Source organism: Lacerta agilis, chromosome 15 (genome assembly GCF_009819535.1).
Source record: "Lacerta agilis isolate rLacAgi1 chromosome 15, rLacAgi1.pri, whole genome shotgun sequence".
NCBI classification, from domain to species: domain Eukaryota; kingdom Metazoa; phylum Chordata; class Lepidosauria; order Squamata; family Lacertidae; genus Lacerta; species Lacerta agilis.
Genome location: NC_046326.1, coordinates 41,611,331 through 41,637,305, shown reverse-complemented (window position 1 = coordinate 41,637,305; position 25,975 = coordinate 41,611,331). Strand labels below are relative to the sequence as shown.

The 25,975-nt window shown below is 47.5% G+C and overlaps 1 protein-coding gene across 4 annotated transcripts in view; it reads left to right on the top strand.

Annotated features, from left to right (window-relative positions):
• The first annotated feature begins 3,241 nt into the window (after positions 1-3,241).
• GOSR1 (golgi SNAP receptor complex member 1) overlaps positions 3,242-25,975 on the top strand; it is a 44,934-nt gene continuing 22,200 nt past the window's right edge. For 3 of the 4 annotated variants that reach the window (XM_033171827.1, XM_033171830.1, XM_033171829.1), the window contains exons 1-6: positions 3,242-3,365; positions 6,735-6,855; positions 9,364-9,451; positions 11,962-12,069; positions 13,969-14,060; positions 15,570-15,644. In XM_033171827.1, coding sequence (XP_033027718.1) covers positions 3,329-3,365; positions 6,735-6,855; positions 9,364-9,451; positions 11,962-12,069; positions 13,969-14,060; positions 15,570-15,644 — 521 coding nt within the window. In that variant the 5' untranslated portion in view covers positions 3,242-3,328. The remainder of the gene's footprint in view (positions 3,366-6,734; positions 6,856-9,363; positions 9,452-11,961; positions 12,070-13,968; positions 14,061-15,569; positions 15,645-25,975) is intronic. The other variant, XM_033171828.1, reaches the window with a different exon arrangement.

Sequence of the window (25,975 nt, the reverse complement as noted above, 5' to 3'; positions counted from 1 at the left end):
CTTCCTCCTAAACTTCCCAGTTGGCAATAAGGTGGTATTTCGGTGGGGCACCAGACCTCCTTGCAGAACTTGTTTGAAATGTAGAATCTCAGTGTGGAGGCAAGTCTTGCCTTGATGATCACAGGTGACTGCATCTGTTTGGTAGCAATTATGCAAAGGTGCTTAAAGAGCAACAAAAGTGCGTCCCTCTCCTGCTCTGTGTGACAGCTTATGCCTTTGGAGGATCTGGTGTTTGCTTCTGTGGTGCAGAAGGTTGGTCTGCAACTGCTGCTGGTGTGTAACCCATCCCTGTCTTAGTCCATGCACTGTTGTGCCTTCAAAAGCAAAGTTGGAAATTAGGGGCTTGACTTGGGAATGCAAACCAGTGGGTGTGAATGGGGTGGGGTGGGGTGGCTTGATGACTCTTCTGTGAGTGTGTGTTGGGTTTTTTAACATGTACACTGAGCTCTAATCTGTATAAAACTATTTTATGACGTCTCTTCTTCCTGTGTCTTATTTGCTTCACCACTGGTTACATTCCTTGGTGTGGATCAGAGCTTATATGCAGGTGCCTCTTTTTCTAGATCAAATGCAAAGTACACACACAGTTTGCCTCGTTTGTTCCTGTCTTTTTGCCATGGGGGCAGGGAGTTGTGGCCTTCCTGTTATTGTTGGACTGCAACTCCCACCAGCTTGATCACTGGGCTGGTGGGAATTGGAGTCCACTCCTGCTCCAAAAGCTGCTTTCAGTCTTGCTTTACTCTTCCCAAAGGCCTGTTCCTAACATCCATTATGGTGCCAAGAGGCACATTTTGGAATTCTCCAAACATGGAAAATACAATGCAAGAGTCTGCTCACCTGTACAAGTTGCTGGAAGCTTTTTCTCTCCCCCCCCCCAAAGCCTTCAGTACAGTATTCTCCATTACTGTCTTCTTTGCACGCTGTTCCCCATCACAGGTTCTATAAGAATATCCAACCATATTAAATACCCATCAAACAAAACTGAAGTCCTCAACATACAATACTTAATTGCTCCTGTGGCAATAAATCACCAGTGGCTCTACCATCCCTCTCTATCAAAATTCTGGGCAAGGGTAGAGTTTTTTAAAACTTCCACCTAAAATTAAACATAGGGTGCTACTTCAACCTGAGAAGGGGAGGCACCACAGACAAGTTTCCAGGTAGTATGAGTCGTGCTGTATTGTTTTTAAAAAGGGTTATAGCTAGAGTCCCATGGACTGCAAAAAGATCAAACTTATCCATCCTTAAAGAAATCAGCCCTGAGTGCTCACTGAAAGGGCAGATCCTGAAGTTGAGGCTCCAATACTTTAGCCACCTCATGAGAAGAGAAGACTCCCTAGAAAAACCCCTGATGTTGGGAAAGATGGAGGGCACAAGGAGAAGGGGACGACAGAGGATGAGATGGTTGGACAGTGTTCTTGAAGCGAATGGCATGAGTTTGGCCAAACTGCGGGAGGCAGTGGAGGATAGGGGTGCCTGGCGTGCTCTGGTCCATGGGGTCACGAAGAGTCAGACACGACTAAACGACTGAACAACAACAATAGCTAGCGGTATTATAACAGAGCACCCCCTTCATGATAGGAATACAGCATCTGAAACACCCAGCTTGCTGCAGCAGTAGCCCCTTGCACAGGCTTTAGGGGAGCTGAATATACAACGTTGCCCTATTAACTAAATAACTGGCCTGTCTGCTCCTCTGTTGCATCTTTTGCGTGGCAGTGGCTCAGGCAGGGGATTTACATACACAGAAAATTCCTTGAGGTCCTTTTGAAATGAAATTTGAAGATCAAACCTGCAGGCGATGACTAATAGCCTGTGTTTCTATCACCAACCAGCTCCTACCTACAATATACAACAGACCCCAAGCAAACTAAGCTGCTTGCTATAAAGCCAAAACTAAACAGCATTGGTTTTATGTACAGAAGGGCCCAGCTTTAATCCACAGCATCTTTCGATCACTAGGATGCTCAGTTATCAACAAGAAACAAACATGGCATCTTAATGGGATGGGTATCTTATTTAGTTGTGTACCAACAGAGATAATCACAAATAAAGGCCTCTAGTCATTTTTTCAATTGCATTTAAACTAACTCCTCCAATAGGCAGTCTAATGTGATACATCAGCTTGGGATCAGTTTACCTACAAGATTTCCTTACCCCAAATGTGTCCACTCAACCACTTTGATTGGCAGAATTGGCACTACCACGCCACAGGTGCCACATAAAATACCCCTCCTGCATTTGTAAGAACTCAATCGTTTAGCATGGCAGCACCTGCACTTTAGAGCCCCCAGCAGGTGCTTCCACTATTTTTGGTGCCTTGCTTAGACTGCCTACCCAGATGCTTAGAAAGTTGAAGTAATTTTAATCTGTTTTAGTATTTTAAATTTTGCTGCTTTTGAAGTATGGTGGTGATTTTTTCTTGATTTTCTTCTTTTATATTTTGTAAATCTCTGATGTTAAAAAAACAAGACCCATTGAATTATTCAGCGAGAGCCAGTGCAGAATATTAGTAAGTGTCAGACCTTGGAGAACAGGGTTCAAATCCCCCACACAACCATGAAGCTCACTGGGTGTGACCTTGGGTACTAGTCACTTCCACCCAGAGTGGCGGGAGCAACCCAGTCAGATGGGTGGGGAACAAATTATTATTATTATTATTATTATTATTATTATTATTCCTCTCTCAGCCTGACCTACCTCACAGGGGGGTTGTGAGGATTAAATGAGGAGCGGCAGAATCATGCACACCACCTTGAGCTCCCTGGGGGAAAGTGGGCTACAAATTCATTCATTCATTCAATAGACCGCTATTTATTTAATACCAAAGCGATTTAACAATAGTACATAAAGCCATACGATAGAACCCATGGGGGAATTAAAAAAAATCAGATTACACAAAAATTAAAAGTATGCAAAGGCATAGAGATGATTGCACGGTACATAAACTTGGCTTTCCGCCCGCCCTCTTTCACCTGCGCAGGAGTTTCAGATGGTAACCTGGGCGGGGCAGAGAACCGAAAGCCCAAAGTGCGCCCTGTGCGGGGTGCGGGTAGCCATTAGCGCCGGGAGCCGCCGAGTGGCGCTGCCGCGGCTGGCGCTCTGGGAGTCCCCACTCCACCGCCGCTCCTCGCCATCTCTATGGTTCCACCTCTACGCTCCACCGGCCTCCTTTCCCGGCCTACGCTCTCTGCAACAGTCCTTGCTCTCCTTCCCCATCTCTATGACCCGGAAGCGTCGTGCGGGAAGGGCGCTCTGGCCCGCGCCGCCTCTGTAGCCCAACGCGCTGCCGGCCTAGGCTGCCGAGGGCTGACGTTGGACAACAAAGATGGCGGCGGCGGGGGGCAGCAGCAACTACTGGGAGGGTGAGTAGGGCGGGACAGGGGGGAGGGTGGGGCAGCAGGGGAAGAAGAGTGAGGGGGGGGGGGAAAGCTCAGCTGGGAGAGGGGGAGGGAGGCACCGGGTGAGGGGCAGGAAAATGGAGAGGGGGCTATTGGGGTTGTCAAGGGAGGGGAGGCGTCGCTTTGGTCCTGGAAGGCCTCATATTCTGCGATTGGGGAAGGCGAGGGCTTCCCAAGCGTCTATGGGGGCGGGGGCCAAGCTCAGGAAGGGGAGTGGGCTGAGGCTGGAGAAAGGGGGGGCTGTGGTTCTATTGGGCCTCATTTCCGCAGGAGGGCTGGGAAATTGGAGTGGGGGGGAGTGGTGAGGTGTGGGGCCCAGCACAGAGCATCAGGGGCCTTGTTTTCAACCAGGGCCAGCAAATGGGAGACCCACAAACAAGACATAATGGGTGTCTCTCTCTCTCAATCTTTCTCTTTCTCTTTCTTTCTCTCTCTCACATGAAAAGTGCCCAGTGGTACACTGCTCCTGTGTAAGGAGGCTCTGCTTGCCTGTTCACAGCTAAGCACGGGTTAACTGCCGGAAGCTGCAGGAGGGGAGAATTTCTGTGGTGCTCGGGTCCTGCTTGGGGGCTTCCTCCGTTGGGGCATCTGTTCATTTCACTGGGTCAGCTCTGAATAGGTTATGGGGTGTTGGGGGAGGGGGGTCGTACCTCTGGTGGGGGACACGTCATGCTCATTCTGGGGTAGTTTGTCCAGCTTTGGTCCCCACCCTACACTCGGCTCTCACCTGTGGTCACACCCCAAGAATGGCTTTGACTGACCCGGCTAAATCAGGGGAGGGTAGCCTGTGGGTCTCTCAGAACCTTGGTGAGATAGGGACTTCCATTGCATGTGAAGACAGGCCCAGCAGATTGAGTGGATGATACCAATAGTGAGTTCAACAGTCAGGAAGGCAGTTTCTGCATGTGCTTGTGCTGTAGAGGAAAGTGAGGGGCAGATGTGGCTTGTCAACCTGGAAAGGTAGGACCATGTAGGAGAAGGAAAACTAAGCCTCCACTGCCTTGTGGGATATATATGGGAGAAGAAAAGGTAAGGAGTAAACCCTACACAAATACGGAGTGGAGTCCTTGAGACAGTTGGATGGTGCTTCCTTCCAGCAACTCCTGAAGCCAAGCTGTTGCCAAACATCTTGCTCTGCTTTCCTTTGGACCACCTCAGTGAGGCTGAGAGGGGATATTGTTGTCTGGGCAACCCAGCACCTCCATACACTCTGGACTTTGGGGAGGTCACTTTGATGCAGGGGGTGGTCTTAACTTCACCCCAAAAGGGCACTCCGTTGTCTCTCGAGACAGACAGATGCCAGCAACAGCTCTGAATAAAACTTAGTTGAATACCACCCATTTATTTATTTGTGGTGTTTATATAGTACTTTCATGCTACATTTTGTTTGTTTGTTGCAGTTATTTGCTTTCTTTTTGTTACAAAAAGTCACTTAAAGTGACTTACAAAACAGTTCAAAACCAAAGCAAAATAGAAACCTAAAAACCCATTCATATGTATAAAAGGTGGGTCCGGTGCATCCCACCCCCTGAAAAGAGGCCACAAATATCTAAAACCCTCCAGATTAAGGGTCAAAGACCTGGATAAAGATAAATGCATTTGCCTGGTGCCTTAATGTAGCTAAGGTAAAGGTAAAGGACCCCTGGATGGTTAAGCCCAGTCAAATTTGTCTATGGCGTACAATGCTCATCTCTGCTTTCAGGCTGAGGGTGCCAGCGTTTGTCCGCAGGCGTAGACAGCTTTCCCAGGTCATGTTGCCAGCATGGCTAAACTGCTTCTGGTGCACAGGACGCCCGTAATGAGTGCCAGAGTGCATGAAAATGCTGTTTCACCTCCCACCGCAGTGGTACCTATTTATCCACTTGCGCTGGTATGCTTTCAAGCATTCCGTAAGCAGGGAGGCACCACTGAAAAGGCCCAAGCTTGTGTCACCGCCCTGCACAGCTTCCTTGGAAGGGGGCACATGGAGAGGGGCCTTGGATGCTGAATGCAGGATTTGGGTTGGCACATGTGGGGAGTGGCAGTCCCTGGAGTATTGAGATTCTGAGACGCACAGGGCTTTATAGGTTGAAACCTGAAAGGTGCCTGCAGGGAGGCAAATGGTTTAGTAGCATTTACATGCCCCTGGCACCCTGCTTCTCACTTTCTCTCTCCCACATCCCAGTAATTGGTGCTAAGAGGGAGCCTGCCATCGAAGTTGCACTGATAGACACTCTCTTTTTATGGCTTACTGGATTAGACGGAAGGTTATCTGAAATATCTTGTTTTCCTGTGGATTTTGAAACCAGTTTTATTTTAAATGTGGAGCTTTTATGCGCTGTTTTCCTTCATGAGAGTACAGCTGTTTCCAGGAGGTCCATAAACAGGCACTCCTCTTTGGTGTTCTGCCCCAAGCAACTGCCCCCCAAGGGATAGCTCAGTTAGTAGAGCACGAGGTTCTTAATCTCAGGGTTGTGGGTTCGAGCCCCATGTTAGGCAAAGGTTGAACTAGGCGATCCTTGTTGTCCCTTCCAACTCTATGATTCTATGACCCCAGTCTTTATTTACTTATTATAATGCTGCATAGCCTGCTTTTCTCAAAAATAAAGTAACAAGGGCCATAGCTGCATGGCAGAAGCCCTCAGTTTCAATCCCCAGCATCTCCACCTAGGTCTGGGAATTGCCTCCTGCCTGAAACCACGGAGAGCTAACTGCCAGTTAGTGTAGGCAGAGCTGAAGCTAGAGGGACCCATGGTGTGACTCAGTGTACAGCAGCTTCCCGTGTTCAGTATCTGGAGAGCAACAGGTTTCCCCCTCACTAGGGTGATGCAGTGAGAGAGCCAGTGGGTTGTCGCAGAGTGTCTGACTAGCACTCAAGAGTTCAGGGTTTGAATCGCCACTCAGTTATGGAGCTCCCTGGGCAACCTTGGGCTGGTCAGTGCCTCTCAGCCTAACTGACTTCACATGGTTGCTGTGGAAATTAAATGAGCAGCAGGAAAATCATTTATGCCACCTTGAGCGCCCTGGGGAAAAATATGGGATCTAAATGCAATCATTTATAATCAGTAGTAGAAACACACATTTTCTGTTCTCTTCAGCCTGTACACTGTTAACATTTCCAAAGCAGAATGCTTTCCATTTTGCTGATCCGTGACAGATCATATTAGAAACATTGCATCTCATTACACCCTTGAAATTCGTATCCATTTTCGGAAACAGAGCTGAATGAAGCCCCTTCCTTTTTGCCCTTGAGGGCTTAGGAGCAGCAAAGTGTGTGAGTAGGTATGTAGGGGTGTGTGTGTGTGTGTGGGCAGGAAAGGCTCACTCCCTACCCCCTTTCTCTTGTTGGTGCAGATCTGAGGAAGCAAGCCCGGCAGCTGGAGAATGAGCTGGACCTCAAGCTGGTCTCCTTCAGCAAGCTCTGCACCAGCTACAGCCACAGCAGCTCCCGAGATGGAAGGCGCGACAGGTATAGGTACTACTGTCCTACTTTTATTTTATTTTTGACATTTCTACCATTTCAAAATAGTTTTTGTTTTAAACCTGTCTTTTCTCTATTCTTTTTGAGCTTCATTGCTCAAGACTCCTGCCTTGTGGCTTACCTGACACAGTTTAGGGGTTGCGGTTGTGCCCCACCCACAATTCCTAATTGCTTTTACGCTACCTAATGAGGCTACTTCTAGGGAGAGGCTTCTCCAGAAGCTTTGTTTTTTTTTTTTAATAAGATTTTATTATTTTCCAATAAAACACCGAAAAACAAAATACAACAACAACACAAGGCATAAAAACAACAATAAAAACAGTAACAATAACAATAACAATAAACATAAGAGAAAAAAGAACATATACATACCTTAACCATTACCTATCTTTATACTTTCCTTGTTACTAGCTTCTCAATTTGGGGACTTCCCCCATTCCCTCCACTGTCTTCAATGTCAAAAACATCTTAAAGGTAGCTTTGTATCTTGTTCATTTAACATTTGCTCAAATTTTCAATATGCTTAACTTTACACAGTCATAAACTTAATCAACTATAAATCTTATCTTAATGTCAAATCTTAACTCCTATTAAACAAATAAATCATTCATACAAAAATTTTCTTTTGCCAGTTTTATCTAATATAACCCTATTAAAGCCTCTAATTTATCTCTGCTCAAATATTCAATTTTGCTGATTTAACTAAATAGTCTTTAAATTTTTTCCACTCTCGTGACACCGTCTCCTCCCTCTGGTCCCGGATTCTGCCGGTCAGTTCTGCGAGTTCCATGTATTCCATCATCTTCATCTGCCATTCTTCCACCGTTGGTATCTCTTCTCCTTTCCATGTTCTTGCCAATAATATTCTAGCTGCTGTTGTGGCATACATAAAAAACACTCTGTCCTGACTGGGTATCTCTTCATTGGTCATGCTCAGAAGAAATGCCTCTGGTTTCTTACAAAAGGTAACTTTCATTACCTTCTTGAGCTCATTATAAATCTTATCCCAGAAAGCATTTACCGCTGGGCACAGCCACCACATATGATAAAAGGTACCTTTCGCATGTTTACATTTCCAACATACATCTGACATTTTGGTATTCATCTTAGCTATCTTAACTGGTGTCAAATACCATCTGTAAACCATTTTCATTATGTTTTCTCTTAGACTATGACAAGCAGTAAATTTGATACCTTTCTGCCACAATCTCTCCCAGTCATCCATCATAATATTATGTCCTACATCTTTCGCCCAATCTATCATTGACGATTTAACCAGTTCATCTTTCGTATGCCACTCTAGCAAAAGATTATACATTTTGGAAAGGTTCTTAAAGTTCGATTCTATCAGTTCTGTTTCCAGTTTTGATTTTTCTACTTGAAAACCAACTTTTTTGTCCATCTTAAATGTTTCATATACCTGATGATAGTGCAGCCAGTCGGGGACCTGACTTTTCACCTGATCGTAGCTTTTTAGCTTAAAAAAGTCCCCTTCCTGCTGCAATATGTCCATATAGCTTTGAAGGGCCAGGCAAAGGGGGACGTTCTGCTTCCGGGTTCTTCCCACTGCTTCTCCTAGCTGCTGTTGGCCTGCCCTGAAACCATAGCGTCTGGGGTAGCTCATCAGTGCTGCACTTTCCAGAATAGGTGTCAGGAGACAAGAGTCGAGAGCAGGTCAGCAATAAAACACCTGGTGTCAGTGAAGTTGACTTTTTATTCAAAGGAACCAAAACGGTGCAGGCCTAGTGATCACAGCAACTCTTCCCAGTAGGTCTTGCCCCACTGCTCCCTGAGACTCTTTCCCCAGCAACCTGAAGCTCCTTCGTCTTGTCTCTCTTTGCTCTGCTCTCTTAATTCCTCTGTGTGTTCTGGAAGACCAGCAGGGAGGGGAGCTGGTCACAGCAGTAGGGAGAGACTCCCTGACTGCTGCAACAACCCTCCTCCACTCCTCTCCAGCTTCCCCTTCTGCCTCTGATTATGTCTATTCTTGCTCATTAAACCCTGTTACCTATTCAGCCAGCTTCTGTCACCTTCTCCTCCCATTCTGCTCCTTCTCCCTCTGACCACTCGCTGTCCTCCCACCACCAATCCCTGGGCTCTGAGCCTTCTTCCTTTGGGGGTTCCCTGGCTGGTGTCTCCCACCACTACTCTGCATCCAGTCAGTCCATGACAATAGGAGGCCGCAGCTCAGCATCATGGCAGTTTAAAGGAACAGGCTGAAGAGCCTGGCAACAGCACTTTTCCTCCTGTGCCTTTAAGGCCCAGGAGAGCACATGTGCAACTGTTTCCCCCCCCCCCCCTCTCTGCAGGTGAGAGCCACAGAGGCTGGAATCAGCACCTGGGATTCTTGGGCTTTTGCCTGTGGCCCATTGGTTTCCCCAGAGTTAACAGGGCCTTCTGGGTTGCACGGTCCCCTGTGACATTTTGTGACAATTAGGCACACCTTTTTACTCTGCCATAATATTTACAGAGGGGTGTCTGTCTGTCTTTCTCATCACTCAGCTCCGACACAACCCCTCTTCTGAATGGATCGAGCCAAGACCGAATGTTCGAAACAATGGCTGTGGAAATAGAGCAGCTCTTGGGGAAGGTGAGTGGGATTTCAGTCGGTTAAATTCCCAGGCCTCTGTTGTGACCTTCAAGGTTTTCAACATGAGCTGCTGGAGCAGCTTAAAAAGCGACAGTTCAGAAAGTGGTGGCTCTGTTTCCTTAGAGCGTGTTTTCTCCCATGAGCAAAAAAAATCATCTCCTTCCTGGAATGAATGCCTTTTTCTGCTTCAATTTTCTTATCCCCCCCCCCTTTTAAGTTGTACTCTACTGCTGTGATGCAGACATTAGGGAATTTCTTAACTGCTAAGAAATTTGTAATTAAATTAGGACTGAGGTCAGATGCAGATTGATGGCCCAGGGGTGCAGCCAGTTCTCTCCTCATTCCATGAGCCATCTCCTGGAATGCTCTGATTATATATAAGTATTTATCTAGGTGGCTGTAAATCATCAGAAACCCCAGAAGCCTAATTTCAAAGGTGGTAAGAAAAGGCCTTTTAAAAGTTGCTGCTGCTGTTAAACAGTCAGGAGCCAGAAACCCTTGCCAACCTATTGCAAATCATACATGTTATATATTTTCCTTTATATACTATCTCGGAGAGCAATACTTGGCACAATTTTGAGTATTTTATGTTAGTTTTATGTTTTTTATTCATTTAGCTTTTACATAAGAGACAAAAATAAAAAAATCACTTGTCAGGGAGCTGCACTCCACTGCCAGTCAGAGTCTAGCCAGTGATACGTCTCCCCGCAAGTCTTCCAGCACCTCCCCTGGAGAGGAGGAGTTATCCTCAAGCAGCCAGGTGGAGCGTGGGCTCCAGAATGTTGCCCAGAGACCCAGCACCATCCGGCAGACCCGTTCTGAGGGGGAGATTCCACTTCCGTCACCTGAACTGCGCAGAGGGGTCAAAAGACCGGGATGGCGGCCTTTTAGGATGCCGAAATTCCTATGCTGGGGTTGTAGCCGGAGACAGGCACTTCCGGATTCTACTAGCGACTAGGCAGTCATGTTTTTCAGTAGCTCCGCACTGTAAATAGCTTGTACAATAAAAAAAAAAACAGTTAAAGACAATATGGACTTTGTCTTTACTCGTGAGCAGCCGCTTCGCGGACCTGACAATCACTGTTAGTGAATGATAATAAAATTATCTCATTGTTAATAACATGAACCCTCAATGTGTATAAAATTGCAGCTTTACATAATTTAATTCAGATTTGTGTAAACTCATTTTATTTCATCTCCTTTTCATTTAATCTTTGTTAAGAGAGGAACCTTTCCCTCCCTTTTTAAAGAGGCATGTTGTGATCTGCAAGGGTAACTCAGCATTTACAAGAAAGAAGATTCCACCTAAACATTAGGAAGAACTTCCTGACAGTGAGAGCTGTTCGACAGTGGAATTTGCTGCCCAGGAGTGTGGTGGAGTCTCCTTCTTTGGAGGTCTTTAAGCGGAGGCTTGACAGCCATCTGTCAGGAATGCTTTGATGGTGTTTCCTGCTTGGCAGGGGGTTGGACTGGATGGCCCTTGTGGTCTCTTCCAACTCTAGGATTCTATGATTCTAAGATTACTTATGTTATATTTTATCTGAGTTAACGTCCATTGACAGTGTCTTGTGTTATTTTCGTACTGTTAAACCTTTTTTTGGTTTGGGATAGTCTGGTGAAGGCAAACAAACAAAGGAATCTACTGCTGCTGTACATCTATCCAGAGATGTTCCAGTAGATCCCGACCCCTTCCACCCACCCCAATTTAAACTACTTGGAGGGTCTTGGGACGGCCTCTTTTCCTCCACCAGAACTCATGGGTTTTGTTCTTTACAAGCTCACTCCAAAAGGGGAGGCCTGAAATATGCCAGCGTATTTCACCCACACAAGAGTTGCAGTGCAAGGCTGGGTAACAAGACCTTTTTAAAATTCTAAACACTGTTTGCTTTGTCTGATTTCACACTTTGTCATTTTTGAAGCACTTTGACATTGTTGTTGCTTATTTTACCGCTCATAGTTTCTTACCATAGACAGCCCTCAGATATGTATTCTAAAGAGTAGTACAGGAATCTTCAAAATACGGTGGTCGGAGTTGTTTGTGCACAAATTGCATCAAACTGTACTGACTCCGCCGTTGGAGCGGTATACCTCTGAATACCAGTTCCTGGGAACTGCAGATGGGGATAATGGTGCTGTTGTGCCCAGGTCTTGCTTCTCACTGGGGCATCTGGTTGGCCACTGTGAGGAGAGGGTGCTGGATTGGATGGGCTCCCTTTGGCCTGATTCATAAAGGCTCTTGTAATGTTCTGAAGTCCCAGAACAGCATTGGTCCAAAACAGTGATTATGGAACTGTTGAGCATTTGTTTCGGAAAGCCTGTATGTTTGTTTCAGAATGCCTTCCACACCTGGCACCAGGATTTCTGCCAGCCTTGCTCTTCGTTAAAACAGCTGCTGTGTGCTCCAAAAAGCAGTGGCTTCCCTTTCCCTTTCCAAATGCGTGCTCTTAACTTTCCTGTGAAGAACCTGTGTCCTGTCCAACCGGTCCAACCTCCCTCTTTCCCTCTCACAGCTCACGGGGATAAATGACAAGATGGCCGAATACACCAACAGCGCCGGAGTCCCATCCCTCAACGCGGCTCTGATGCACACCTTGCAGCGGCACAGAGACATTTTGCAGGTAGGAAGAAGCTCTGGGGGTGACACTCTGGTGTTTGCCGGACTTGGTGGCTCTTTCAGCCTAGCAGACTTGATCGACGCCTAGTGGTCGCTGGCCTAGTCCACGCATCACAGTAAACTGTGGTTAATGGTTGATCACATGTCACAATAAACTGTGGTTAATAGTCAATCTGGCCCACATTGCTCATCCCCAGGGCTTGCGCAGGAAGAAACCAGTTACTATCACTTTCTTATATACCATACGTTTACAGCTTGTGGCTTCGCCCAAAGAATCCTGAGGACTGTATTCCCCAGGATCAGGGCTGTAGCTCAGTGGTAGAGAATCTGCTTTCCAAGTGGAAGGTCTCAGGTTCGATCCCCGGCAGCATCTGCAGGTAGGGCTGAGAAGAGACTCCCACCCTGAGACCCAGGAGAGCTGCTGCCAGTCAGTGTAGCCTAGATAGACCAATAGTCTGACTCAGTATAAGGCAGCTTCTCATGTGCTTATAGTTAAGGGGGTTTGGGAGTTCTGGCTGTGCAGAGGGAACTACAGTTCCCAGGATTCTTGGACGGGAGAGGAATGTGCTTTAGAGGTAGAGCGTTACAGCTGAACCAGGAATCTTGTTCAGTTTCACTTCGAACAAACCATGACCTTTCAACCAACACCAAACGTTGACTATAGATTTGTTAGGTAGGGTGTTACAACTGCGGAAGTAAATACACAACAATCAAGTATTTTTTTTTAAAAAAAAACATGTTTTGTAAAGCCTGCAGGTTGTATCCAGTGAGGTGGTAAGTTAAAGAACGTACAAGCTGGCAACCTTGCTGTGAAGTAAGTTGCACAATCTGTCGTGCAATGTGTTTCTGCTGGCAGATCTGTTTCATTGCCTTCCTACGTTGCACGACATTAAAACTCATCTGTCCTCTAGCACAAGAGCCTTTGCACTAGCAGACAGAGAATGTTGGATACAGCCCTGTATGTCTTAAGAGTAGCCAGTGGTCAGGGGTGATGAGCAGTTCCCCGTTTCTTATACATGGAGAGGCAGATAAGTGGGTCCCAAGCCTCATAGGGCTTTTATACATCAAAACCAAGACTTGGCTTCGGGTGCCATTGTTTCCATGGTCCCTAGGTGATAAGCCTAATGGAATTCTCTTAGCTGCCTCTTGCATTAGCTGCAGCTTCCAAGCCATCTTCAAGGGCAGCATTGCAGGAGTCCAGGTGGGACATTATTGGAGCATGAAGTGCAGTGGGCAAGCTGGACCTGTCTGGGAGTGAACCAGCAGCAGCAGCCAGAAATAGGTGCTTCATGCTCTAGAGGACGCTTGGACATTCACCAACACCATGGGAACTAGACACACCTCAAGACTATAGAGCTGGTCTTCCAGGGTGAGTGTCTGTACTTCTCGTATAGTTTTGCTTGTTCTGTGAGCTACAGTAGTTGGGATGAGCGAATTGGTCAAGATCGGTGCGTTCACAGTACCCAGTTAGCTACGGTTTACTGTTGTGTGTGAACAAGGCCACCGGGTCATGTATGAAGTCCTGAACATCTGCTAGAGAATAAACGTGACCCTGATCCTGTTCTTAAATGGGTTGCAGCTGCAACTGTTAGGCTAGAATAGGCATCTACTGAGCCAGAGTTCTTGGTAGACCTGTTTCTCTGTGAGCCTTAGTTTTACACCTGATACATATTATAGGACAGCCGTCCCCAAGCTGGCACCCCTTGGGTGTTATTGGACACCAACCCTCTTCATCCTTGAACACCATTTGCAGCGTCTGCAGTTGTAGTTCAGAACACGTGGAGGAAGTCAGTGGGTTGGGAAAGGATCTCGGATGATTTGTAACGTTTTGAGCTTCATCCTTAGAGGAAGAACAGCACTTCTCAAAGTCTAACACGCTTGGAATCTTTTGCTCTTGTTACAGGACTACACACACGAATTCCACAAAACCAAAACCAACTTCCTGGCAGTGCGGGAAAGAGAGAATCTCATGGGTTCGGTGCGGAAGGATATCGAGTAAGTTAGCACTCTCTGCAGTCGTTAGTGGACTTTACCTGAGCCCCACCAGGGCAGAAAGGCATTCTTGGTGACCCAGAACCCAAGGGTGGAGAATGTTTTTCAGCCTGAGGGCCACATTGCCTTCTGGGCAGCCTCTTGATGACTGCAGGCCGTTGGTGGGCGGAGCCAGAGGAGAAAGTGACTGGGGCAGTGAAGGTTCGTTTCTACACCCCCCCCTCTCCAACCCAACAAAGGGGCATGATCAGCGTTCAAGGACACAGTCCCAGCCAGGCAAAAACACTTGAGGAGGATGCAAAGCAGGGCCAGCAAGGGCAAGGCCTGGGGGGAGTCCTAAGGGCCTGATAGAAAGGCCTGGGGGCCACAGGACTCCCAACTCCCATCACACCCAGCCAGCTTAGCCCAATGATCAGGGACAATTGTAGTCCAAGAACGTCTGGGGTGCCAAGAGTGAAGAAGCCTGGTGTGATGGAGTTAGCTTTCAAAGGCAAGGCAGTTCTCTGCTCTTTGTAAGAGACTCCAAAGGGGAGCAGGGGGAGAGATGCAGCAAAATTTTCTGTTCCAAGAAAACCTAGGCTGACAGAGCGTGGAAAAGATAGTTTGCCGCATTCCAAAGAAAAATATGCCCTGGGAATTTATCTTTTGCATCCTCAAAGCTGTGCAGGATTTGCCAACAACGAGAATCGGATCTTTGCTTTATGCAAGGAGGCACTCCCTGCTTGTGTTTTCCCTCCAGCAAATATTTACTTTCCTGGAGGCCGCTGCTGTTTTGAACCGAGCTCAGCCTGTGGCTGCCTTCTGTCTGCTGAGAACCGCAGAATAGCCTTTTGTCCTCCAGAACAGCAAAAGTAGCACTACGTTGCTGCAATTGGTAACTGGCTTTTTCACGGGGGCTACAATTTGAATCGCCCAAATGGTGGAAGGAGCAGCGAGGCTGACCCTTGCCTGTTGATTCACTCCCAGGCAACTTGGTGGCACAGCCAGCGTTCTCTTCTGCTGGGGCTTGGGGCCTGCAGACACTGTTAGAAACTAAGATATATAAACTAGGCACCAAATGGCTCCTTGAACCAAGATTACAGTAACCAAAACGGAATGCCTAGTTGCCATTTTGTGGCAAGGCAGCTCTAAAGTCTTATTTTTTCAAATGATGGACTGACTGTGATCAATTACCACTTAAACATCTGACTAGTTCAGATGACAACCTTGAGCTAGGTTAAGAGCTTTGAGAACTTAGAGAAGAAAAGTCCCTTAATCCAGGGACAGTACGCATATATATTGCCCTATTCCAACCTCTTTTTCTTAATGGTGACATGGACCATTCATAACGTAGGAATATTCTTCTGTGAGCTGGGCAGTGGGGCGGGGTAAGTGAAGACAAGCTGCAACAATTATAGAATCATAGAATCATAGAGTTGGATGAGACCACAAGGGCCATCCAGTCCAACTATAACATTGTTCACTGCTCCTGCAATCTCATTTTCTGGGGACTTTCTACCTTTTATCTTCCAGGTCCTACAAAAGCGGGTGTGGCGTCAACAACAGGAGGACAGAGCTTTTCTTAAAGGAACACGAGCACCTTCGGAAGTAAGTCTGTGCCTAGTATCGGATTATTCCTCAAAGAGAACCAGTCGCCACCCATGATACCTCCTGTCGTAACCCACTGTTTCCTACATCCAGGGGACGTTTCCAGCAGGGGTGGCCATGTTAGACTCTTGCAGCCAGAAAAGCCAAGGAGCCTTGTGCCACCTTAAAGCAGTGGTGGCCGCTGCCCATTGGGCATGGCTGGGCAAAAAGTGGGGGGCCCAACAGGAGGTGGCACCAGAGCCAATGACAGCCAGAGAAAACTAATTCTGGCTTTGTCCCTGTCCTCCATCCTGCTGATTTCTACGAGGGACAACACTGCGACTAAAGAGGAGGAAGATGGCAGGCAGGGCAACCTCCTGGATTCGTTATGTGTAAAAAGGCAGGCAGGTGAGGGGCTGGCTGAGAGCAGGCTGTGGTTGGTGGGGCACAGTCTCATTCATCCAAATGGACAGTGTGACCCGCTGGCTGGCGCTGATGGGAGCTGTAGTCCAAAACAGCTTGAAGGCCACCGGTTGGCAAAGGCACTTTTGCACAAATGTCATTTTTTTTACAGTGGTACTAAGCAACGTACAGCTCAGACTTCCCTTGCGTTATTTAGAGTGTTAGGGGGGAAAGCAAATGAGTGAAAACACTTTTTAAAAAAATCACATACTGATTTCACTGTGCCTCTGAAGAGCTGCACGCACAAATAATGTGCTTCCCAGGGATAATGATATTATTATTATTATTATTATTATTATTATTATTATTATTTATTTCACTTTTAGATTTTAGGTGTGTTTCTGTTCCTTTCCATTGTGTAGCTTCACTTCCAGTGTGCTCCTTCATTAGGCTTCTGATTAATTTTATGAAACTCCATTCCTAAAAAAATCTGCAGGAAATTTGATGGCTCCAGGATGCTTTCTGCAAAAGCCATAGCAGCATGTGGGCTCCAGGGGGCGCTCTTCCCCTCCAGAAGAGCCGTTCTCCAATATCTGCTCCTGCTGAAGGCGGTTTTGTTATTTTCTGTAATCAAAGGTGCATGAAAACCTCTTACAGGAAATGGCTTTTTAAATTTTTGCTTGGTTGTGATAGGCCAAGGAATCTGATAAACCACGTCTGTGCATCCCTCAATTTCCCCTTGGGGCTCTCACTGGCATTTGCAAAATTTGGAAGGGCTGAGGGAGGGGCATCCATTGATTTTCACTTGCTGGATGTCTATTGAGAATAGATAATAGGAGTATCCTGAAGCTTTGAGCACCTTTTGGCTTTGAAACGTCGGTGGAGGAAGGGAGCGTGCAGTGTAGTGGGTGGAGCAGGAATAGGGGACCTGCGGGCTATTTGGTGGCTTGTGATCATTGGGACTGGTGGGATGAAGGGCAGCAGTAGGCTGAACAATGGGAAGCGGCATTGTCCTCGAGATCAGTACTTTGCCAAGTTAAAGCCAATTCTGCCCTAAGAGAAACTAGATTCTGTGACCTGCATAAATCATTCTGCCTGCTCTATTCCCTAGGGAGGGGAGCCATGAGCTGCTCAACAGGGCTCCGAAGCACCCCCACCCACCCCCACACCCCATAATAGGAGCCCTACTCTGTTACCTCTCTGGCTACTGAGATTTCAGCAGATAGGCCATGTGCCTTATAAGGACTAGAAACGTCATATTTAAAGCCAAAAGGCCCAAGTTCTCAGCAAGTGAAATTCTTCACCTGATACTACATTCTGCAGTCTGTGGATTTTTACTTCCATTGCGTTTGAGGAACTTCTGCACAAATCCCATTGTGACAAATAAGGAGCAACTCCCATTTATCATGGTTTATGACAATTTCTGCGCCAGATTGATTCCTGGTGCATTGTGGCCCCTCATGCATAATTTGCAGGTATCGCAAATTTGCAGGTACAGCGCCTGTCAGGCAAGTCCCCAAGGATCCATTTATCTTGAATATTCTTAATAAGAAACCACAAGACTTTAAGTGTGTGTGTGTGTGTGTGTGTGTGTGTGTGTGTGTGTTGATGGATAGGCCACAAATCTTGACGACTAAAAAAAGACATCTATTCATCACATCTTTTCTAATATGGTTTTTGACTGAAAGCTAATTAAGTTGGCTGCCGAGGCTGATAAAACACTTTCTCAATCCATCTCGTGGAAGACAACCTCCCTTTCCAGGTTGATAGAGGACAGGTAGATTCCCTTCGTCCCTTGAGTTTTAGGAAGTCATCCATCAGTTTCTGGCCAGATGAGAGGAGCAGTCCCTCCCCTCCACTAGAAGTCTTAAGAATATGAAAAGATAAGAACTCTGCTGGATCAGGCCAAAGGGCATCTTAATCCAGTATCCTGTTTTCACAGTGGCCAACCAGGTATCTATTGTGTGAAACTCACAAGCAGGATTCAAGCACAAGAGCCCTCTCTCCTCCTGCAGTTTCCAGCAACTGGTATTTGTAAGCATCACTGTCTCCCAACTGTGGAGGCAGAGCCATCCTGGCTGGCAGCCTTTAAATTCCCTCATTGAGTTTGTCTAATCCTCTTCACCGTCACAGCCTCCTGCAGCAGCGAGTTCCATAGGTTAACTATGCCTTGTGTGAAGAAGACGGACTTTCTTTTATCTGTTCTGAGTCTTCCGACATTCACCCCCAAGTTCTAGCATTATGAGAAAAGGAGGAAACTCTTCTCTATCCAGACTCTCTGTATAACTTCTCGTGTGGCCGGCTTGAATACTTTAGCTTTGACCCGGGGATCCAGGCACTGCTCTCTTTCCTCGCGGCCCAGCCCCACCTCCTTCCTCTGCTTAATTGCCGTGGACGTTTGCGGCACTCTGGGTGGGTGGCTTGTCAGGATCGATGCAGTTCTGGCCCTGCTGCTACGGGACTGGAGGGTTTTTCTGGCCGGAAAGCCTTGCGCTCCTAATGCAATTTCCTTTTGAGAGTGGGGCTCTGTAGCCCAGGGCAGAGAGAGAGGCAGCAGCTGTAGTGCGGCAGCTTTAGTGGTGGGGATTGGCAACCTTGCATCATCCCAAGAGTATTTTGCCTTTAGCTCGGTGGGCATTTTGCCTGTTTTATTATCATCATTTACAAAAGTGTAATATCCAAGGCTTTGAGGCTAGAATGCTTATAGCATGCTTGCGTTCTTGAAACCATATAGAAGATGTTGTTGTTGTTCAGTCGTTCAGTCGTGTCCGACTCTTCGTGACCCCATGGACCAGAGCATGCCAGGCACGCCTATCCTTCACTGCCTCTCGCAGTTTGGCCAAACTCATGTTAGTAGCTTTGAGAACACTGTCCAACCATCTCATCCCCAGTAGCATGTTGGACGCCTTCCGACCTGAGGGGCTCATCTTCCAGCGTCATATCTTTTATATGCCTGTTATCTTTGTCCATGGAGTTTTCTTGGCAGGGATACTGGAGTGGCTTGCCAGTTCCTCCTCCAGGTGGATCACGTTTGGTCCAAACTCTCCACTATGACCTGTCCATCTTGACCTGTCCATAGCTTCCCTGAGTAATTCAAGCCCCTTCGCCATGACAAGGCAGTGATCCATGAAGGGGATATAGAAGATACCTTGTGGTTACTGATTTCTCAGCTGTAGTTCCCCCTACCTACCCGGATTGCCATTTGGATGGTGCCCTTCCAAGGTCCGGCCCTCTTTCATTTCCCCCACGGGATGTTTTCAAGCGCTGTGTTTTCCATGCTGCTCCATCTCACGGACAGGCCAAGGGGCCCTTCAGCAGCGTTGGTTTAGACAGGCCAGGTGGAGGGATCGGAAAACCCCACTGGCGCCTGTGCAAGCCTTGATATATGTCGACGGATCCTCTGCTCGGGAATTAGCTGTGTTGCTTCAGCCTTTGCAAAGGAGACCGCAGCTGCTGGGCAGCTTCCACTCAGGAGCTTACCTTACCGGTAGCCACAGATTAACGGGCTCGTTTCCAAACACGCAGGGTTGTTTTGCAACTGTTCTTGAAGCCCGTAAATATTCATTTTCATTTATTAGACTTATTAGTCGCTTGTCACCCAAAGGTCTCTGAGCATCTTGCAACAAAAGAAAGATATACAATACATAGTACCATGGGGGGAAAGTTTGGGGGGATGGAATTGTGTAATACATTAATATTTCACATAACATGACATCCATTCTATTTTTAAAAAAATAGTGAAATAATAAACAAAGCAATACTCAGATCCACTAATTAACAAATAAACAAAACGTCAACCGCCCCCTAGACCAAAAAATCATTCACATCGAACCCACAGTTTCCCCCCTTTAACCTCCCCAGCCCACCCAGGGGTCTGGGGTCAAGGCCAGCTGTTACAAATCTGTGTCCTCCAGGGATGGTCCCACGTCTCTCTTCTCCCTGCAGGAGGGAGTAGTAGCAAAGCAGGAAGATGCTAACAGAAGATTCAGGTGCTGATGGGGGTGCAGATGTCAAGGCTGGCTGTTCCAGATCAGGGGTGGGTGGGAGCAGGGTCCTCCGGGGATGTATACAGGCAACTCCTGTTTTGCATGTGTTCAAGACACGCACGACCACGGAGGCATATGCCGTTTTCGGCCCCAGAGGAAGGTGGGGCGGAGCATCTGCTTTGCATGCAGAAGGTCCCAGGTTCAATCTCCAGCATGCCCAGGTAAGGCTGGGAGAGAGACTCCTGCTTGGATCCCTGAAGAGCTGCCGCCGGTCAGTGTAGTCCTTGCTGAGCTAGATGGGCCAACGGACTGGCTTTGTTTCAGGCAGCTTCCAATGTTCCTATTTAAATTAGCCTTTAGTTCAAACCCATGAGGCCTGGGGTCTTGCTCTACGTTACGGGAAGGACCAAAGCTCAGTTGGCAGAGCATCTGCTTTGCATGCAGAAAGTCCCAGGTTCAGTCCCCAGGGGCATCTCCAGTAGGGCTGGGGAAAAAGCTCCTGCCTGAATCCCAGGAGAGCTGCTGCCAGTCAGTGTTGACAGTATTGAGCTAGAGGGACCAGTGGCTTGACATGCTGCCTTGGGCTGGTGGGAGCCATAGTCCAGAACATCTGGACGGCACCCAGTTAAGTAAGGCCAAGTTAGAGCCTTAAGCATTACACCGAGCACTCCAGACTGCTCTCTGAAACAAGTGGGTCACAAGTGTAGGTGGCGTAAACCCCAGAAATTGTGGAGTTGGAAGGAACCCCAGGGGTCATCCAGTCCAACCCCCTGCAATGCAGGAATCTACCAGAGCATCCCTGACAGATGACCATCCAACCCCTGTTTGGAAACCTCTGCTGAAGGAGAGTCCACCCACCCCCTTTTGAGGCAGCCTGTTCTGCAGCTTAGTTGGAATCCTAATGGTTTGGGTTTTTTTTTGCATTAGGGATGCCCAAGCAGCAATGCTCCTCTGCCCATCCTGCGTATGAGTAATAAGTGAATCAGCCTGCTGGGTTTCCTTGATGACCAGCTCTGCAAAGCACCTCTCCCTTTCCCTGCCCCACTTTCCCCAGCTAATACCCTTTTAGGCCAGCAGAGTAAATAATTCATCCATTTGTGTGGTTCTCCTTTCTCTCCCCCCCACCCCACGGCCTTCCCTCCTGTAGCCGGCGAGGCTTTCCATCAAATGGAGGCACAGGGCTGGGTGATGAATGGACAGGTTTCAGCTGCTCATCCTGCAAAGTGCTGGGCTAAGAGGAAATGAGTTTGTCAGCTCAGCACTCACTTCTGTGTGTGTGTGTGTTGTTGTTGTTGTTTTGGAGAGTGTAGCCCTGAGAGCTTCTGAAGCTTAATGGCTTGTGGGGGTGGGAGGAGTAATTTCCTAAATCAGCACTGAAGGAATTCATTTGTATGTATAAAGTGGTTTTTTTTTCTTATGGGAGGGTGTGCAGTATAGAATGCCAAGGATGGTTAAAGCCCACCTTCTCTCCATGAAGACCTGGTTTACCTCTGAAGGGTGGAAGCTCTTGGCCTCAGGCCTTGCTATGTGGCCGTCCCTGAATGCCTGCAGTTCTGCTCACCCCACCTCAATACAGATATTGCGCAACTGGAAAAGGGCAGCCCAGTGTGTTTCGGGGGGTTGGAGCAACCCCCCTATGAAAGAAGCCAACTTGGGTGGATCTAAAAGAGGATTGGACTTATACATGGAGGGTAAATAACAACTATTATTATTATTATTATTATTATTATTATTATTATTATTATTACACTTTTTATATGCCACCCATAAGACTGGGTTGCCTCAGCCGCTGTGGCTGGCTCCCAGCAAAATATGAAAAGCACAATAAAACATCAAACATTTAAAAACATTTTCATAGTTATCTGGCGGGCCGCTGTGGAAACGGGATGTTGGACTAGATGGGCCTTTGGCCTGATCCAGCAGGGCTCTTCTTATCTTTTTATCTTGCAACATTTGGGCATTGGTGTCTCTTAAAGGCGAGTCAAGGAAGGGCGTTCCACAAACGGGGAGCCACCACTGAAAGGGCCCTGTCATGGCTTAGAAGCATGGCCCCACCACTGGAACCAGGAAGCTGGTCTGGGGAGGCTGGCCCAGTAAGTCAGCCGAGGCAAGCAGTGGGATAACTTAGGGACCTGGTTCTCCACAGGCAGCACAGATGCCCCATCAGGTCTGCTGGTCCTTGAGGGCTTATTCCAGGGTTTAGCTTTCCTAGGCGGTGGCCATGTGGAATATGCATTGGTATGGTGGGGTTTTTTTTTTAGCCATCCGTGCCCATTGCATACAGAGAGCTGAGTGTGGTGTTGGAACCAGCAGGAAGTGACGCCTACTCATTCTCCTCCTCTCCACCACTGTTGGGAAGGGCAGCAGACTGGTGAAGTATGAGGAGAAAGTCCAGTGGGCTCTTGTCGGTGAGCCTCCTTGATGGGGTGTGTGCCCCTGGCAGGTGCCCTGCCATATTGACCGATGGGGCCACTCCCCGCCTCCCCCCTCAAGAGTTCCCGTTTATGGAAACAATGGCTGTGGTGGAGGAGCACAGTTACATAACGGAGCCAGGCAGGTCCTTGAACAGCTTAATTAGGGGTTTTCTGTGTGCACGGGGTGCTCCAAGGGGCAGAGGAGCTCTCCTGGGCTTCCTTACTGTTACCATTACTATGGTTGTTGGTGTTTATAAATAACCAGCATGAAAGGCAGATGCGGTAGGGAGAGTGGGCTTGCTTCAGCATCATTAGTACAAATAACAGCCGGTCTTTTATGTCTGTACGTGCATTTCTTTCATCTGTTTTCCCTGGCAAGGGATTTACCATATATATATAGAGAGAGAGAGTGCTCTCATGCACGCACAATAACTCGTGCAGCAGTCTTCTCTTTCTATATACTGGCAACTCCCCGTTTGCATATGGGTTGCGTTCCTGGTCATTGCAAATGTCAGCCCATTCCGCCACCTTCCAGGGCCAAAAGTGCTGTGCATGTCAGCAGTCACACATCAATTGGATGCATGCAGAATGGTCACTGCTCGTATATCAGAACACAAGAACTCGTGCAGCAGTTTTCTATGTATATACTAGAACACAAGAACTCATAGAACTGTTTTCGCTCCCCCCCCCCTTTATAAGAGCACAAGAACTTAAACAGCAATTTTCAGCAATTGAGACCTGAGGTTTCACCTTTAGCCCAAAAAGCATTTTGGGGACCCCCTTTTTTTTGTTCATGGTTTATTTGTACAGTGATCGTGGTGTGGCTTTGACCCGTTGCAACCCAGTAGTTAAAGAGTTGAGAAATCTTTTTCCCCCCCAGCCCAAGGGCCGCATTCCTTCCCAAGCAACCTTCTGGGGGAAGCAGCGGGTGCAGATTCTGCACACCCTCCTCTTTCTAGTCTCCACCCAGGAGGCATAGTTCAAGGACACTTTTTCCAGCCAGGCAGAAGCAGTCATGGGAGAATGTGAAGCTGGGCCAGGGAGGGTTGTGGCTTTAAGAAAGGAGGCGTGGCCTGGGGAGATTCCCGAGGGCCACATAAAGAGGCCCAGGCTTGAGGGTCCCCCTTCTATCTACTTGCGGATTCTGACCAGTGCTGTCTGGTGCTGATGGGAGTTGCAGTCCAAAACGCCCAGAGAGCATTAGGTCTGCAAAGGCTGGTGCAAACTGATCCTGTTATATTCTTCCCTTTTTGATTGTTACGATTGCCAGTTCATAAGGACAAAGAGCGCCTAGTCACCACGCTCTTTAACATTTGCTCTATTAGATTTCCATAGTATTTTGTGTATTCCAAGCCCCAAATCACAGGCAGAGCAAGGGTAATAGAGGGTGGGTGCAGACACATCTGTTTATGCCCCTTGGCTTTCCTTTCAGCTGGCAGTTCATGTCAAAGGAGTTGAGCTTCCAGCCAGTGGTGGGCAGAGAAATGGCATTGTTGCAAGACTTCCTTGGGGTGGCATTCCAGGGCCGGCCTCCCTAATGGCAATAAGTATTTACATGCTTGATCGTAAACCCACAGCAAATGCGCATTGTTTAGACCAGGTGTGGCAGACCTCAGACTTGCAAGGTACACTTTGTTCATCAGTTACTGGAACCCTGGCGTTGTCAGAGTGAGGTGTGCGAGATTGGAGCTCAGGAAGCAGCACCTTCTACCAAGGCAGACCATTGTTCCATCAAACTAACAGTAGCTTTGCCCACACTGGCTGGCAGTGACTCTCCGGGGTGTCAGTCAAAGATTGCCCCCGCCCCTTGCTAAGTTTGAACCCAGGATCTTCTTCATGCAGGTCAGGTATTCTAAATTTTATGAAATACGTAAATAAACAGAGTGCAGGGTTCACAGGCACCTCCCATGCACAGGAGTCTGGCTGTACTTTGCCCAAAATTCCTTTATCCTTATGGCGTTTCTGCCTCCAACCCACCCACCCTCGGTCCTGCCAGCAGAGTCTGCAAAGGGCTCCAGCGGAGTCTGGGTCTAACTGGACACGGAGTCTCCACTTGCCAGATTGCAACGTGACTTTTAAGAGCTCCGATAAAAGAAGCCCAGTTTGGCACTTCTAAATCGCTTGCTCAGCGAGGAAGATTGCTAAATACAGCTGCGGTCCTGTCCTACCTGTTCTCTCCCAGGTGGGCAAGGTGCTTCTCTTTCTTCCCCCTTCTCTCTTTCTCTCTCTCTCTGCAGAGTTTTGAATCACCCTGGTGCTTTGCTATTTTTGATGCTCCGGTGGCTTGAACCAAAATATACTCTTCTATAAAAAATAAATTAAGTAAGTGTAGAAAAGCAAGAAGAAGGGCTGTTGTTGGTACTGCAGAACACACACATTCTTCTCCAGCTGGTTCCCCGTTGAATTTCTTCCTTGCTTTGTGTTTTTGTAACTTGGAAAGGATGCAATGAGGCAAATGTTCCTTGAAGCTTTGGCAGGATGTCTTGTGTCTTTATGAACGTTCTGCTTGCGGTGTGGTTAGGTCTCGGTACTCCCTCCCTGCACGGAGGAAAGGATTCGCAGCTGGATGTTGGGGAACTCTCCCTTTGCATGCAAGGGGTTCTGGGTTCAGTCTCCAACAGCATCTCCAAGTAGGGCGTCCCTCCTCGAAACCCTGGAGATCTGCTGCCAGCCACGGAAGGCAGTACTGAGCTAGATGGCCCAGTGGTTTGACTCGGCAGAAAACAGCTTCCTCCGCTCCTGTTTAAACCATCTCTCTATTTTGAATCATGAGGACTAGCAGCATGATTCAAGGGAAAGGGCCGCAGCACAGTGGCAGAACACCACCTTTGCATGCAGAAGGTTCCAAGTTCAATCCCCAACGGCATCTCAAGGTAGGGCTGGGGCAGAACCCTGTTTCAGATTCTGGAGAGCTCCCAGTGAATGCTGACAATACTGAGTTAGATGGACCCGAGGGCCGACTCAGCATAGGACAACTGCCTGTTTAAATCAGTCCTTAATTCAGAACCCTTAGGGGGCTTCCTGTGTTCCTATTTCAATCCTTTATTGAGAGCCATGAGGACTAGACTCTTTGTTTATTTTCAGTCAGTTCAGACAGTACTTAGCCTGGTGGACCCAGTGGCCAGACTCTCAATAAGACAGGCTTCCTGTGTTCCTTCCCCTGGTGAGGATGGCTCTTGACCACTTTTTTTTTTTTTAAAGAAAGTTCCAGCATCCAAATCTTATTACTGTCCTCCCTTGAAGTGTATGTACCAATTGCCTCTGCCACCTCTTGCCCAAGTGTGGAATCTGATGTCCGTCTGACAGTGCCTCCATAATTTTTTTTTTAAAAAAAACAACCAAAACAAGAGAGAAAAGTAAGTTTCCAATCCTTAGAAGATAGTTGTTTTTACTCCATGCTTTCATTTTAAAAAGAAGAGAGAGAAGCAAATCAGTAAAAGCTGGATTTTGAGATCCTTAGTCATTGAGCAAGTGTGCCTGCTTTGTTTTGCATAACTCTGCTGAGATGCTTAATTTGTTCCTCTTTTGCTAATCACAGGGGGGGGGGCAA